We start from the raw sequence: 12,480 nt of genomic DNA, 5'->3' as shown, positions 1-12,480 counted from the left end.
CTCCTCCCTTGGTTTGCCTAAAAGTGCTGATGCCAGGAGTGAAAAGTGCTACAAGACAGTAAACAAGAGGGAATGATGAATGGAAACGTATTAAAATGAGGAAGAAGATGAACATGGGAGAGACCCTGGAAGTGTCATCAGCTCGATGGCATCTGAGCTCTCTATTAATGAGCTGTTGCAGGAGATGAAAGCCTCTTTGATTCTACTCACAACACTGAGATTGAAAGGTGTACCAAGTACAAACCATGAGTGTGATATGGAGCAGGAGATCTGGGCTTGGAGAACTACAGCCTATGGCCAGCTACCTGTTTTTGTAAATAAAGTTTTATTGGATCCCAGCCATGCCCATCTATTGACATCTATTGCCCATGGCTGCTTTCCTGCTACAAAGGCAGAGTTGAGTAGTCGGGCTAGAGACTCTATGGCCCACAAGCCTAAAATATTTACTACCTGGTCCTCACAGAAAAATGGTGCTGATTCCTGGTTTAGAAGAAGTAGTGCAGGATGGAGGAATGATGAGTTCAGTTTCTTTGGACTGAACCCAGGACATCTGCTGGGCTGAGTTCTACTTGTGTTTGCATCTTCTTAAGACCAGGATTCCACAGCCTTGTGGAGCAGGGAGGGAAACCATTCTGGTTACAAGCATTTGGATTGAAAATTAAGATCCAATCTCTTATTTCAGGGGGTCATGCTAATTTTCAGATCCTCAGCATCAGCACAATTGCATCCAGTCCTATACTGAGCTCAGAAATATACTGAAATATAGTAAAAAATATCTATAGTTCTAGTTCTGTGGTTCTCTAGCTGCGACCTGTGAGGTCATGGGTAAGTCATTTAACCTTTCTGTGACTTAGTTCCATCATCCATAAATTGGTTATACCTGGCTTTCAAGTATCTTTCTTTTATTTCTTTTAAGGATCAGAAGTAATATATTTGGCATATAATAGGCACTCAACATATGATGAATTATTATCATTGGGACTATTATTTCAAAATACCCTCACAAGGCAATGTCCTTCCTTTAGACATATTAGAAGTGGTCAAGGCATGTAATGTATTTTATAGTCAAGCACTTTATACGTGAGGAAGAGTTCTATCGTAATATACCAAATGGCAACCAGTGCTTAGGAGAAGAATCTTCTGCGTCCCTAAAAACAGCATTCTATCTTCTGGGACAATGAAATCCTTCACTGAGGTGCGGAAGCCCCCTCAGGCCTTGAGCTACTGTGCGTGTGTTCTGTTAATAATTGGTATAAATTACTGAGAAGTAGGGACAGGGCCTAAGATGGGAGAATAATCTTCCTTCATAGTGTCAGAAGTTGAGGTCAACTACAGTTTGTACGGGGAAAGGCCGTGGAGGACTCGGGTGTGGGCTGGGGAATGAGGAGTCAGGGGACACAGGCATGAGCCTCATGGTTTCGGTTCTGCTCCTTTCACCCCCGTCCCAGGGTGAATGCCCTTGGCACGGCAGGTGAGGAGAAGGACTGGTGGTTTCCCATGCGTCCAGCCCCTTCCCAGCACCGCCCCTGGCTGCAGGGCAAAGAACCCAGGCTATAGACTCCCTTTCTAGCTGTGTGACCTGAGCAACTAGGCTTTGTTTTTTTCAACTTCTTTGTGCATTTGTTTCTTTTACCCAAAACAACGATACTAAGATTTACTACACTGAGTTGTGAAAGGGGAGAGGAGATGATGTTTAGAAAGCCTCTGACACCCAACAGGGGCACGCTAGGGAGAAAGTATTATTATTTATCTGAGATGAGCCATAAGGCTCAAGTTCACATGTGTGTGGGAAGGGGGGGCTGGGTGGGACCTTACTGGTGACTCTGACATCACACCATATATGGCCAAGCATAATATCCTACTGGACTTGGTCAATAGAACTAGGTTTAGGTCAACTTGAACTTGGTCTAGGTCAACTTTGGTGATGAAACGAGACCATGTAATCAATAGGTCCAAATATGTCCAAAACATTTTTGGATTGGTCCAACATTTACTTTACTAAATGATTAAAAAATATCTAGTAAATAAGGGTCCCCAATTCAAAGTGAATGGATATAATGGCTGCTTATGAATCCATACCATTTGAGTTACCCCCAATTCCCTGAATTATCAAAATCAACTGTCTACAAAACCCAGTTTCCTCTAAATGAGTAGAAAACCGCCTAACCCTCACCTTGCTTGCAAGTTCGGCTGTAATGGCTGAAGGGCACACCTCCTTGCAGGCTAGACTGGTGATCCACCTGAGCTTCTGCTTTCAGGGAGGTAAATTGGTGCCATTTTACAAGTGTGAAAACTGACCTAGAGTAAGTGGTTCAGTAATGGGACCATGGCTGTGTGTCTGTCAGTTATGGACGGCCCTGGAATCCAGGGCTCCCTTCCCAGTGCAGTCATGCTCCACTTTCAACACTGCCTCCATGTTGGAGGCTGCAGGTCTTCATCCCTGTTCCTCTTCGTATCCCCACTGATGCACTGGATGATCTCACCCATACCATCCACACACTGGCAACTTCCAAATGGTCATCTCCAGCCCGTCCTCTCCCCTGAACTCCAGATGTGCACATCTAGCTGCCTGCTCCACATCTACGCTTGGCTATCTCAGGGGAATTTTAGACATGGAGCTGAACTTTGGTCCCTTCCCTCACCTCAGACAGGCTCTGCCTACAGTGATCCTCTTCTCAGCCACTGGTGTTGCCATTTTTCTAGTGACTCAGGCCCAAACCCTCCCACATCCAAAACCCAACCTGTTGGAAATCCCATTGGTTTGTCTTTATTTTATACCCCTGGAAATCAACTATGTTTCATCAGCCATCTGCTTCCACTTTGATTCAAGCCACCATCATCCTTGTCTTAGATGATTATAATCTAACAGGTCTGTTTTCAGTGGAAAAGCCTGAATGACCCTTTTAAAATGTAAGTCAGATTTTGTTTCTCCTCTACACAAAACCCTGCTATGGATTCCCATCTTATTCAGCGGAAAGGTTCAAGTTCTTAAGGCCTAACATGAGCATCTCCTCTGATTACCTCTCCCCTGACTACTATTTTCCCATTGCTCGTATGACTCCAGTCATGCCAGTCTCCTTCCTGCTCCTTGAACCAACAGTCATGATCTCACCTCAGGGCCTTTGCACAGGCTGTCTATTCCCCAGATGCCTGCTTCAAAACACCCTTATCTCCTGCAGGTCTTTACTTAGAACTTACCTTCTCCAAGGGGCCCACCTTTACCATTCTATTTATTTCTGCAACCTACTCCTCCCCCAAACCTGACCCTCCTGACCCCATTGACCTTGATCTGCTTCCCCCCATCAATTTACACTCATTTTCTAACACACTATATGAGATCTTTATTTGTTATATTCATTATTCATTGTCTCTCTCTTTCTGTTGGAAAGTAAGCTTCTTGAGGGCAGGAATCCTTGTTTTGACCACTAATGTATCTTAGAATAGTAACTGCCAAATAGCAGGCACTCAATAAATACTTGCCGAATAATAAAGGAATAAATCAGGTATTTGCAAAAATATTGTGTTGGGTCAGTATAGAAAGTACTCTATTTTCCTGGGATTTTGCAAATGCTATAGATCACCATGGTGGAAGGAAAGCCCTGCTTCCCCCACAGATAGGCCAGGGGTCAACTCCACAGGGCACCATTTCCCTCTTCTTGGCAGGGCAGGCCCTGCTGTAGCCCCCAGCAGCAGCTGTGAGAGAGCAGTCAAGGGAAATAACATACAAATTTCTATTTCGATTAATTTCTACCTATCCTTTTACATTTCCATTTAAATATTTGAAACCTCCATACATAGCTCAGCACAGTAGTATATGCATATAATTTATAAATAAACAATCTTATATTGGAGGTATATGGTCAAAAACTTTGAAAAACACCAGTTTAGGTAATTTCCTGGTGGTACATTGGTAAGGACTCTGTGCTTTCACTGCTGTGGCCCTGGGTTCAGTCCCTGGTTGGGGAACTAAGATCCTGCAAGCTATGTGGTACGGCCATAAAAGAAAAAGAAAAAAGACTAGTTTTCAAAACCACAGAATCTTCAGAAAGTTCAAGGGACACCTGGTGGGTGTGTAGCATCTGCATTAGTATAGCAAGTATGTGGCTGGGAGAATGGGATTAGTCCTGCCCATCCATGACAGCCCAGTGAGTGGTGCAGACAGCGGGGTTGGAAGGTTCTCTCTTGAGCTGGTACAGAAAGTGCCTGGGATTTGGAGGCCTTTTCTGGGGCAGAGCTGGGAGCACGCTCAGGGAGCCTCTAATCTGTGTCACCAGATTCCTCCCCCACTCAGGACTCCCTCCAGCCTGTCTCCCTGGGACCTCAGCTGACCACCACCCATGGAAAAGTGGCTGGCCCTGGGTCTTGCAAGCCTGCAGGCAGGGCTGGCTCACCTTCTCATAGTACCGGATCTCATAGTCCAGGATGATGCCATTGGGCTGCTCCGGCTGCGGCCATGACAAGGTGATGCTCCTCATGGTGGCACTGACCTGGTGCATGATGGGGACAGTGGAAGGGGCTGCAGAGAGAGGAAGAGACAGGGCAGATGAACAGACCCTCGATTATACGAGAAGTGCTGTCTTTCAGAGAAAAAGAGGCAGAGAAATGTCATTGGACATTTCTCATCAACTAAGCTGGATCTATAGAACTTTCTGTGGGTTTTGCAGAACAAATGGAGTTTGGGTACCAAAGGAGAGAACAGGTGACAATTTAGGACAGGAGAACATGTGTGAGGGTAGGGAACAGAGTGGACAGGAAGAAAAAAGGTTTGACCAAAACAAGAGATGGCTGGAGAAATCACAGGAAAACAGTGTGGGTGGGGAAAGTTGGAGACAGGCATGGAGGATGTGACCAGCAGGACAAATCCAGGCTTCAGGCAGTGGGACAAGAGGCGCGATGGAATGTCTTTGAGCAGATGGTGTTGAAGGAACCTCAGTCTTGCGGGAATGGGCTGAGCCATCACAGAGAAGAGGATCTAGAGGCAAGACCTGACAGAGAGAGAGTCGAGCTGGTCAGTACAGAATTGCTGTGCAGTGAAAAGGAACATTCTAGCAAACATCTCCTTCTGAGACTGCATGGAAGATTTTGGTGCATTTCCAAAGGAAGAGAGGTGGCATCTCTCAAGAAGACATGAACACAGACCAAAAACAGAGTTCTTGTAGACTTCTGTCAGGGTTTTCCAAATGAAGACATTTGCTGTTGAGAGCTCACAAATATAAATGAAGAAATGATACACAAACCAAACATTTGGAAACAGAATAATAATTCCAAAATCTGTGAAGTGCTTCCGAAATCTCTCTTTAAAAAGAATAATATTTATTTCCCAATTCAACATTTTTCACACAGTGTAAGTAAAATGAAAACAGTCTGGAGATAATAAATGAGGGTTGTCTGTCTAGGAGAAGAGGCGGGTGATGGATGAGGCTGCAGTCTGTGCTCTACTCAGGGGCTGTTCCATTTAGTCCTGGCACTTCTGCAGTGTTGAAGATCGCTTCCTCACATGAACTCCACTTTACAAGACTTTCTCTGGGGACCATGGCTGAGTGACATTTACTATCCTGGATTTAAGTTAACAGATTCCCCTGCAAGACCTGAAATTACAGAGCACAGGTACCGGGTCACAGGCAGTTCCTCATTCTCCACGATCCACGGACTCTCAGTGAGAACCTATGGCATGAGGCCCCTGGGCCGGGGTGGAGACACAGAGCTGTGAAGATACCCACAGTCCAGGGGAGCCGTAAGGAGAGCACAGAGTGAGAGGTGCTGTGATGAGCCCTTAGAATTGCAGTGTCTGCCTGGGACTTTGCCCGGTTCCCATTAGAGACCTCATCATGGCCATGAAAATGTGCCCCTCAGAGCTCCTACCCCTGGGAGCATAATTGCCTAATGACCCCAGCTGCTGCATTCTGCGATCCATCACTGCATCCACGCAGAACCCACTTCCCACATGCTGTTCCCAGCCAGTGACTGAGAATGGCGGGGATGCTAAGGCAGGTCCAGTCCTGAATCTTCTGATGGGCAACTTCTGCTCAAATACTGCCCACTGGATATCCCAACACTTCCCTGTAACTTGCGGCAGTCTAAGACTCTTCCCACTCAATCCTCCTTCCTTTTCTCTCTCCTTCAAAGGGATCAGACCTTCATTGTGGTCTGATAGCTCTCCCAGCCTCCTCTGGCCTCCACCCCATTTCCCTAGTAAATCTGATCCCATCCGATCCCATCTTGGTGTCTGCTTCGTGGAGGACCTGAGTTGATGCAGTCCTGAATACCCCTATCAAGTATTCCCTGCCCTGCCCTGCTGCATTCCCAGGGATGGGAAGCTCACTGCCTCCAGAAGCTGCCGCTCCATACCTGGATACCTCTCACCAATTTGCATGTCTTCCTTATTCTTATCTGAAATATGTCTTCTTCCTACCGGTCTCAGTTCTGCCAAGTGAAGTAATATAGAATGTTCCCTCTTCCACAGAATGGCTTGTTAAATAGCGAAAGAAACTATTGCGGTCTCCCCTGAGTTTTTCCTGCTGAAAAGAATGGCCAGATACTATGAACATTTCTCCCATGATATGCCGGCACCTGAGGTGGCTTTTTTCCACACGGGGCTCATGTTACCTAAATCTCTTTAGGCATAAGGCCCAGAGGTGAACCCAGTTCTCTCACTGCTGTTTGAACAGCAAAGATTAGAGTAAAACTAATATCCACCATGATCTGTGTACTATACATCTATTAATATGACCATTAGCCTTTGCTTCAAAAACATGTCCCTGCTATTTGATTTTTTTTTTTTTTTTTTTTTTTTTTTGCTGTACGCGGGCCTCTCACTGCCATGGCCTCTCCCGCTGTGGAGCACAGGCTCCGGACGCGCAGCCTCAGCGGCCATGGCTCACGGGTCCAGCCGCTCTGCGGCATGTGGGATCTTCCCAGACTGGGGCACGAACCCGCGTCCCCTGCATCGGCAGGCGGACTCTCAACCACTGCGCCACCAGGGAGGCCCCTGCTACTTGATTTTGAAACCACAGTCAGTATAACCTTTAGGTTTTCCCATGGTATGCTCCTCACCTTTTGTCTGTAGAGTTGGCTTTTAGCTTTGACTACAGGGATTTACATGTGCCTTTATAGTGCTAATTTGGCCTATGAGTGTGGTAAGTTGAAATAATTTTTGATCCTGACTCAACCATCAAATGCATCTTCTCTTCCTCCCAACTTAGGATCATGGCCCAGATCCATTAATCAGCTATTTAAACAAATATTTATTGAGCATCTGTCATGTGCCAGTAATCGTTCTAGGTTGTAGAGATTCCCTAGTGAACAAATTAATATTTCTTGCCTTCATAGAGCTTCTTTTCTAGTGGAGGGATTCAGAGACTAGACATAATAAATACATACAGTACAAGGTATGTTAAAAATATTAAGTACAACGGGAAAAAAATGGAGCAGAGGAGAAGGGATACAGAATGCCAAAATATAGGAGGCCAGCCAGGGGAAGACTGCAATTCTGAGTCTTGTGTTCGGCCAGGCCTTGTCTGAGAAGTAGACGCAGGAGCACAGAGATGAAAGAGGACAAAGAGGGAGACAGGTGGATGCCTGGGAGAAGAGCATGCGAGAGGGAGAGGCCAGGGCAAAGTTTCTGATGTGGGAGCATCCCGGTGTTTCAGGGAAACAGAAAAAAGCCAGTGGGACTGATGCAGAAACGAGGTCACAAATGGTAGGGCCCCCAGAGACACTAAAAGCGGATGTTGGCTTCTACTGAGAGACATGGGGACCCATGGGAGGGTCACAAACAGGGGAGTGACATCATGTGAGTTACATGTTACCGGTATCACCCTGTGCTATATTGCTAATGGAGTGCAGGGGCCGTGTGAAAGCTGAAAGAATAATCCAGCTGGAAGATCATGGTGACTTGGACCAGGCTTGGAGTGGTGGAGGTGGTGAGAGAGGAGATGGTCAGATTCTGAATATATTTGGAATATATCTCAATGGCTGTGTTTCTGGTCTGAGCAGCTGGAAAAGTGGGGTAGCCATCGACTGAGATCAGGGACGACATCGGTACAGTTTGGGAGGAAAGAACAGGTGATCCACTTCGGACCTGCTGGCTTTAAGACATCCAGGATGTCCCAGAGGAGATGATGGGTAGGCAGATGCATGTCGAAGAGGTCCAGACTGGAGTTATAAATGTGAAGTCATCATATTTCAAAGATATTAAAAGCACTGGAAATGACAGAAATCACCAAGAGGAGCAGAAGAGGATATATAGTTTGAGATTCAGGAGGTGATGGGAAAGCCACCAAGGGGCCTGAGAAAGAAGGCCAGTGATGTGGAAGGAGAACCAGAGAGTGTGATCGCCTAGAAATCAAGCGGCAGTCAGCCTTCCCCGGAGGACAGGATGTGTGAGATGCCACTGCTGAGTCACCATAGTGAAACTAGGCAGTGAGTATGGATTTAGTACAGGCTGAATGGTTAACGGGGTGCCTGGGATTTTTCTTCCCAAGGCCTGTGTGCGCTGTGCAGAGACCCAAGAGAGGATGAAGGAGCTTCAGGAAAGTGAGGCAGTGTTCTGGAGTCAGTCTGGATGGTTTGGGATCCTGCTGGGCCCACCAAGATGGATGGGAACGGCCCCTATTAATCCTCCCCTCTCTACACTATCCCCGGCCACCGCCCACCACACTGAAAGGGCTGCCCTTTCAGGCCTCTGTGGAAACACGATTCCGTTGACAAGTTTTTTATCATGTCAGTGTCATATAGGTTTTCAGGATCCTTCTGCCTCAAAAGCTGAAGCATCATGTGTTAAAAATTAGAAAGTTTAATCCCAATGGCCTGAGGATTTTTGGTGGGCTTGGTTCTTTATTTTGCCTCTAATCCCTGGAAAGCCATCATTCAAAACTCAGCATATATGCCAACCATTGTGCCACACCCCTGCTCTAATCACTCAAGACAGAAGGACAAGTAAGAAAGTCACAGCCCTGCTTGAAGGTCCCATTTGGGGTCGAATGGCAAAGAGGTAAGGTGATCCAGATGCAATGGATAGTCAAATCCACTGAGAGGAGTGTCCCTGTTATACAGGTGGCAAGGACCTCCCAGCAGGCCAGCAGCAGCACACAGACCCAGGAGAAGCTGCCAGAGGGTGACAGTCACCTCCACCAGCATTTCTCAGATTTATGGTGATGACACCATCGTCACGGGCCCCCTGGCAGGCCATCTATTCTCATACAGGTCACTCTAAATGTCTTACCTTTTAACTGAGATGGGATTTTGCACAGGGGAGAAAGTAAGAAAGTATCACGCCTCCTCCCTGAAGATCAGAACAGCTTACATTTGGTACTCTGCCATCAGTGATCACCTACGGTGACAAATGCTTTTTTCCTTCTCCAAGAGCAAATGCCACCTCTAAATCTGCTGTTTCACATGCAATAAAACCTTCAGACAAAACAAAATAAAAAAGAGCTCAGGTATCCACTCAAACACCAACTTCTCTTAGCAAAACTAAGGCAGGCTAAGACAGGAAGGGAAAATTAATTCAAAGCAGCAGCCCCTGGGACCCCTGAATACAATAGTTTGAACAGTATGTCCTGGCCAGCTGTCTTTTCTCCATAAACCAACCTGCGTCCTAAGATGAAGGGACAGTTTCACTGAATGCTTGAAAGAGTCTCTCCCTCACAAGCACACAGAATGTTTTTGACTAAATTAAACATTTTACAGAGAGAAGGAAATGAAAATTATTAAACTTTAGCAAATAAGCAAATATAGACCTTTCTTTAGAAAAAATACGGACAAAGAATTAGTTTAGGGGCCATTTGGAAAGAAGGTACTGAAGGATCAAGAAAGATGTGTTTGCAGACATAGAGACCACACCGGTGGTTGCCAAGGGGGAGGGAGGGGAGGGGAGGGTTGGACTGGGAGTTTGGGATTAGCAAAGTATTCACGTAGGATGGATAAACGACAAGGTTCTACTGTATAGCACAGGGCAACTATATTTAATATCCTGTGATAAACCATAATGGAAAAGAATATGAAAAAGAATATATATATATGAAAAGAATATGTAAGAAATATATATGAATATGAAAGAATATATATGAAAATAATATATATATGTATAACTGAGGCACTTTGCTGTACAGCAGAAATTAACGCAACATTGTAAATCAACTGTACTTCAAAAACTTTTTAAAATGAAAGAAAGAAAGATTTGTTTGGCCTAAAGAGGCGGTGCTCAAAAAATCCAAACATAATCAAAATTGCCCTGCACTTCTTTTCAGCAAAATAAAGAGGCTGGTCCAACAGGAAGCCAGAATCCAAAGAGGACAGTGGAGAAGCAATGACAAGTGTCCTGTCAGGCACTGAGGAAAATCTGTTTGAGCATTCAACCAGAATCAAAACCAGGAGTGTGTAAAAGTCACACACCTGTATTGTTCACAGCCAATAATAAGAAGCCCTTTAAATGTGTCAGAAGCAGAAAGAGACTTAAACGCCATTGGTCAAAGGGCTTAGGGATGAAGAAACTGCAAACGCAGGTGGAGTCAGTCCTTTGTCTCTGTTTTTACCAAGAAAGATTTTGGGGAGAACTTCCTCCCAAAGTGCTTTTTTATTTTTTAACATCTTTATTGGAGTATAATTGCTTTACAATGGTGTGTTAGCTTCTGCTTTATAACAAAGTGAATCAGTTATATATATATACCTATGTTCCCATATCTCTTCCCTCTTGCGTTTCCCTCCTTCCCACCCTCCCTATCCCACCCCTCTAGGTGATCACAAAACACCGAGCTGATTTCCCTGTGCTGTGCGGCTGCTTCCCACTAGCTATCTACCTTACGTTTGGTAGTGTATATATGTCCATGCCACTCTCTCACTTTGTCCCATCTTACCCTTCCCCCTCCCCATATCCTCAAGTCCGTTGTTTTTGAAGCAGACAGTCTAAGATAGTATATCACATACAGCAGCGAGAGTGCACAGAATGTTCTTGTCTGAACTGACAAAGGAGATGTGGATAAATTGCAGGGACAGGATGGCCCCAGCTGTAAGTTATGAAACAACTCACCGGTGACATGGGACAAGTAGCAGCCCAAACCAGTCACAGGTCACTGCCAGTGGCATCACGGATGCAGCCTGGTGGACCACCACCAGCCCTCCATTTGTAAGAAGGGCTCCAAAAGAGATCATAGGGCCTGCACTCCTGTCAGAGTCAGGCTGGGTCTTGGGAGGGTGGCATGAATCTCTCTGCAAGTTAATAACCCCAAGTCTGGACCCTGGCTCTTAATGTGTGGAGCCTTGATTTCCTATCTCAGGTTCTCCTGGACCATACAGTTTATGTTTATGACATTCCTTGACCCTTTAATTTAGTTACTGACTCAGTCATATTCAAAGTTTTCTCTTACTCATTTTGTTTTCCTTATCTGATAGGGGCATTTTCCCCCAATGATTAAGCATCTCAGATTCCAAAACGTGAGAACAAACTGATGCTTTTCTCCTAGCACAATTACTAAGTTCTAAAGCATTATCTTTGCTTATTAAAAATTACTTCCTAATGTCTTCATTGATTTTTGTGTCAAAATAATTCTTTCAACAGTTATCAGCATAATCCATTTTGGGATATAATAAATGATGTTAAAATATTTTATTTAAGACGTCAAAAGTATTATCAGTAGTTTTGAAGAAAAATAATAGCAAAACACGCATACATTCAAAATTAAGTTGACCTATTGGAGAAAAAAGTTTGAAGAGGCTATAAAAATATGGAACTTGGATTTTCAGAGTTCAGTAAATCTCATCTAAAGGGGAAAACAGTGTTGCTCCTGCAGGTGGAAATCATGCCAGGGACAGCCTTGCTGTGAGACTACCCCTTACCTGCCCTAGAGCAGGGGTGAGGGTCACAGCTGAGTCCCCTTTGCCTGGGCTCAGGTAACAAGCCTAGCAAGTGTCCTGGAAGACAAGCGGTGTCTCCACTTAGGAGGCTTTCCTGTCTGAACTTCCCAAGGAGGCCCACGGAAAGGGCAGCCCACTGCCTCCCTCACAATAACTCATGCTGGGTCGGGTTGGGGAGCTTTCCCCTGTCCTTCCATGGGGAAAGGTTTGTGGGGTGGGGGGAGGTCCCCACAGTGACCCCTCAGAGTGATACAGCTGCCCCACCAGAACAGTGTGCATCTGAGTGTTATCGTCACTTCAGCCATCCGGGGCATTGCTGTTTCTCGGACAAACCTCCATCATTTGATGAACATTTGGGATGTTTCCACACTTTGACTATTGTGAATGATGCGGCTAAGAACATTCATGTACAAGTTTCTGCATGGACCTATATTTGCATTTCTCTTGGGTATATACTGAGGAGTGGAATTGCTGGATCATATGGTAATGCTAACCTCTCCTACTCTTTCTAGAATAGCATTTCCCAGCTAAATCATCCTTGGACTAACCACCTGCAATCTACACCATAGATCCCAGCTGTGAGGAAGACAAGGTGGGTGGTAAGGAATAGTAAGGAGCCAAGGGCCC

The 12,480-nt window shown here is 45.4% G+C and overlaps 1 protein-coding gene across 1 annotated transcript in view; it reads right to left on the bottom strand.

Annotated features, from left to right (window-relative positions):
* Positions 1 to 12,480, bottom strand: part of EPHB1 (EPH receptor B1) — a 428,446-nt gene that overhangs the window by 88,485 nt on the left and 327,481 nt on the right. The window contains exon 6 of the mRNA XM_065876076.1: positions 4,392 to 4,516. Coding sequence (XP_065732148.1) covers positions 4,392 to 4,516 — 125 coding nt within the window. The remainder of the gene's footprint in view (positions 1 to 4,391; positions 4,517 to 12,480) is intronic.

Source organism: Phocoena phocoena, chromosome 4, assembly GCF_963924675.1.
Source record: "Phocoena phocoena chromosome 4, mPhoPho1.1, whole genome shotgun sequence".
Classification (NCBI taxonomy): domain Eukaryota; kingdom Metazoa; phylum Chordata; class Mammalia; order Artiodactyla; family Phocoenidae; genus Phocoena; species Phocoena phocoena.
The sequence above is the reverse complement of the archived record's forward strand: the minus strand, read 5'-3'. Positions and strand labels throughout refer to the sequence as shown.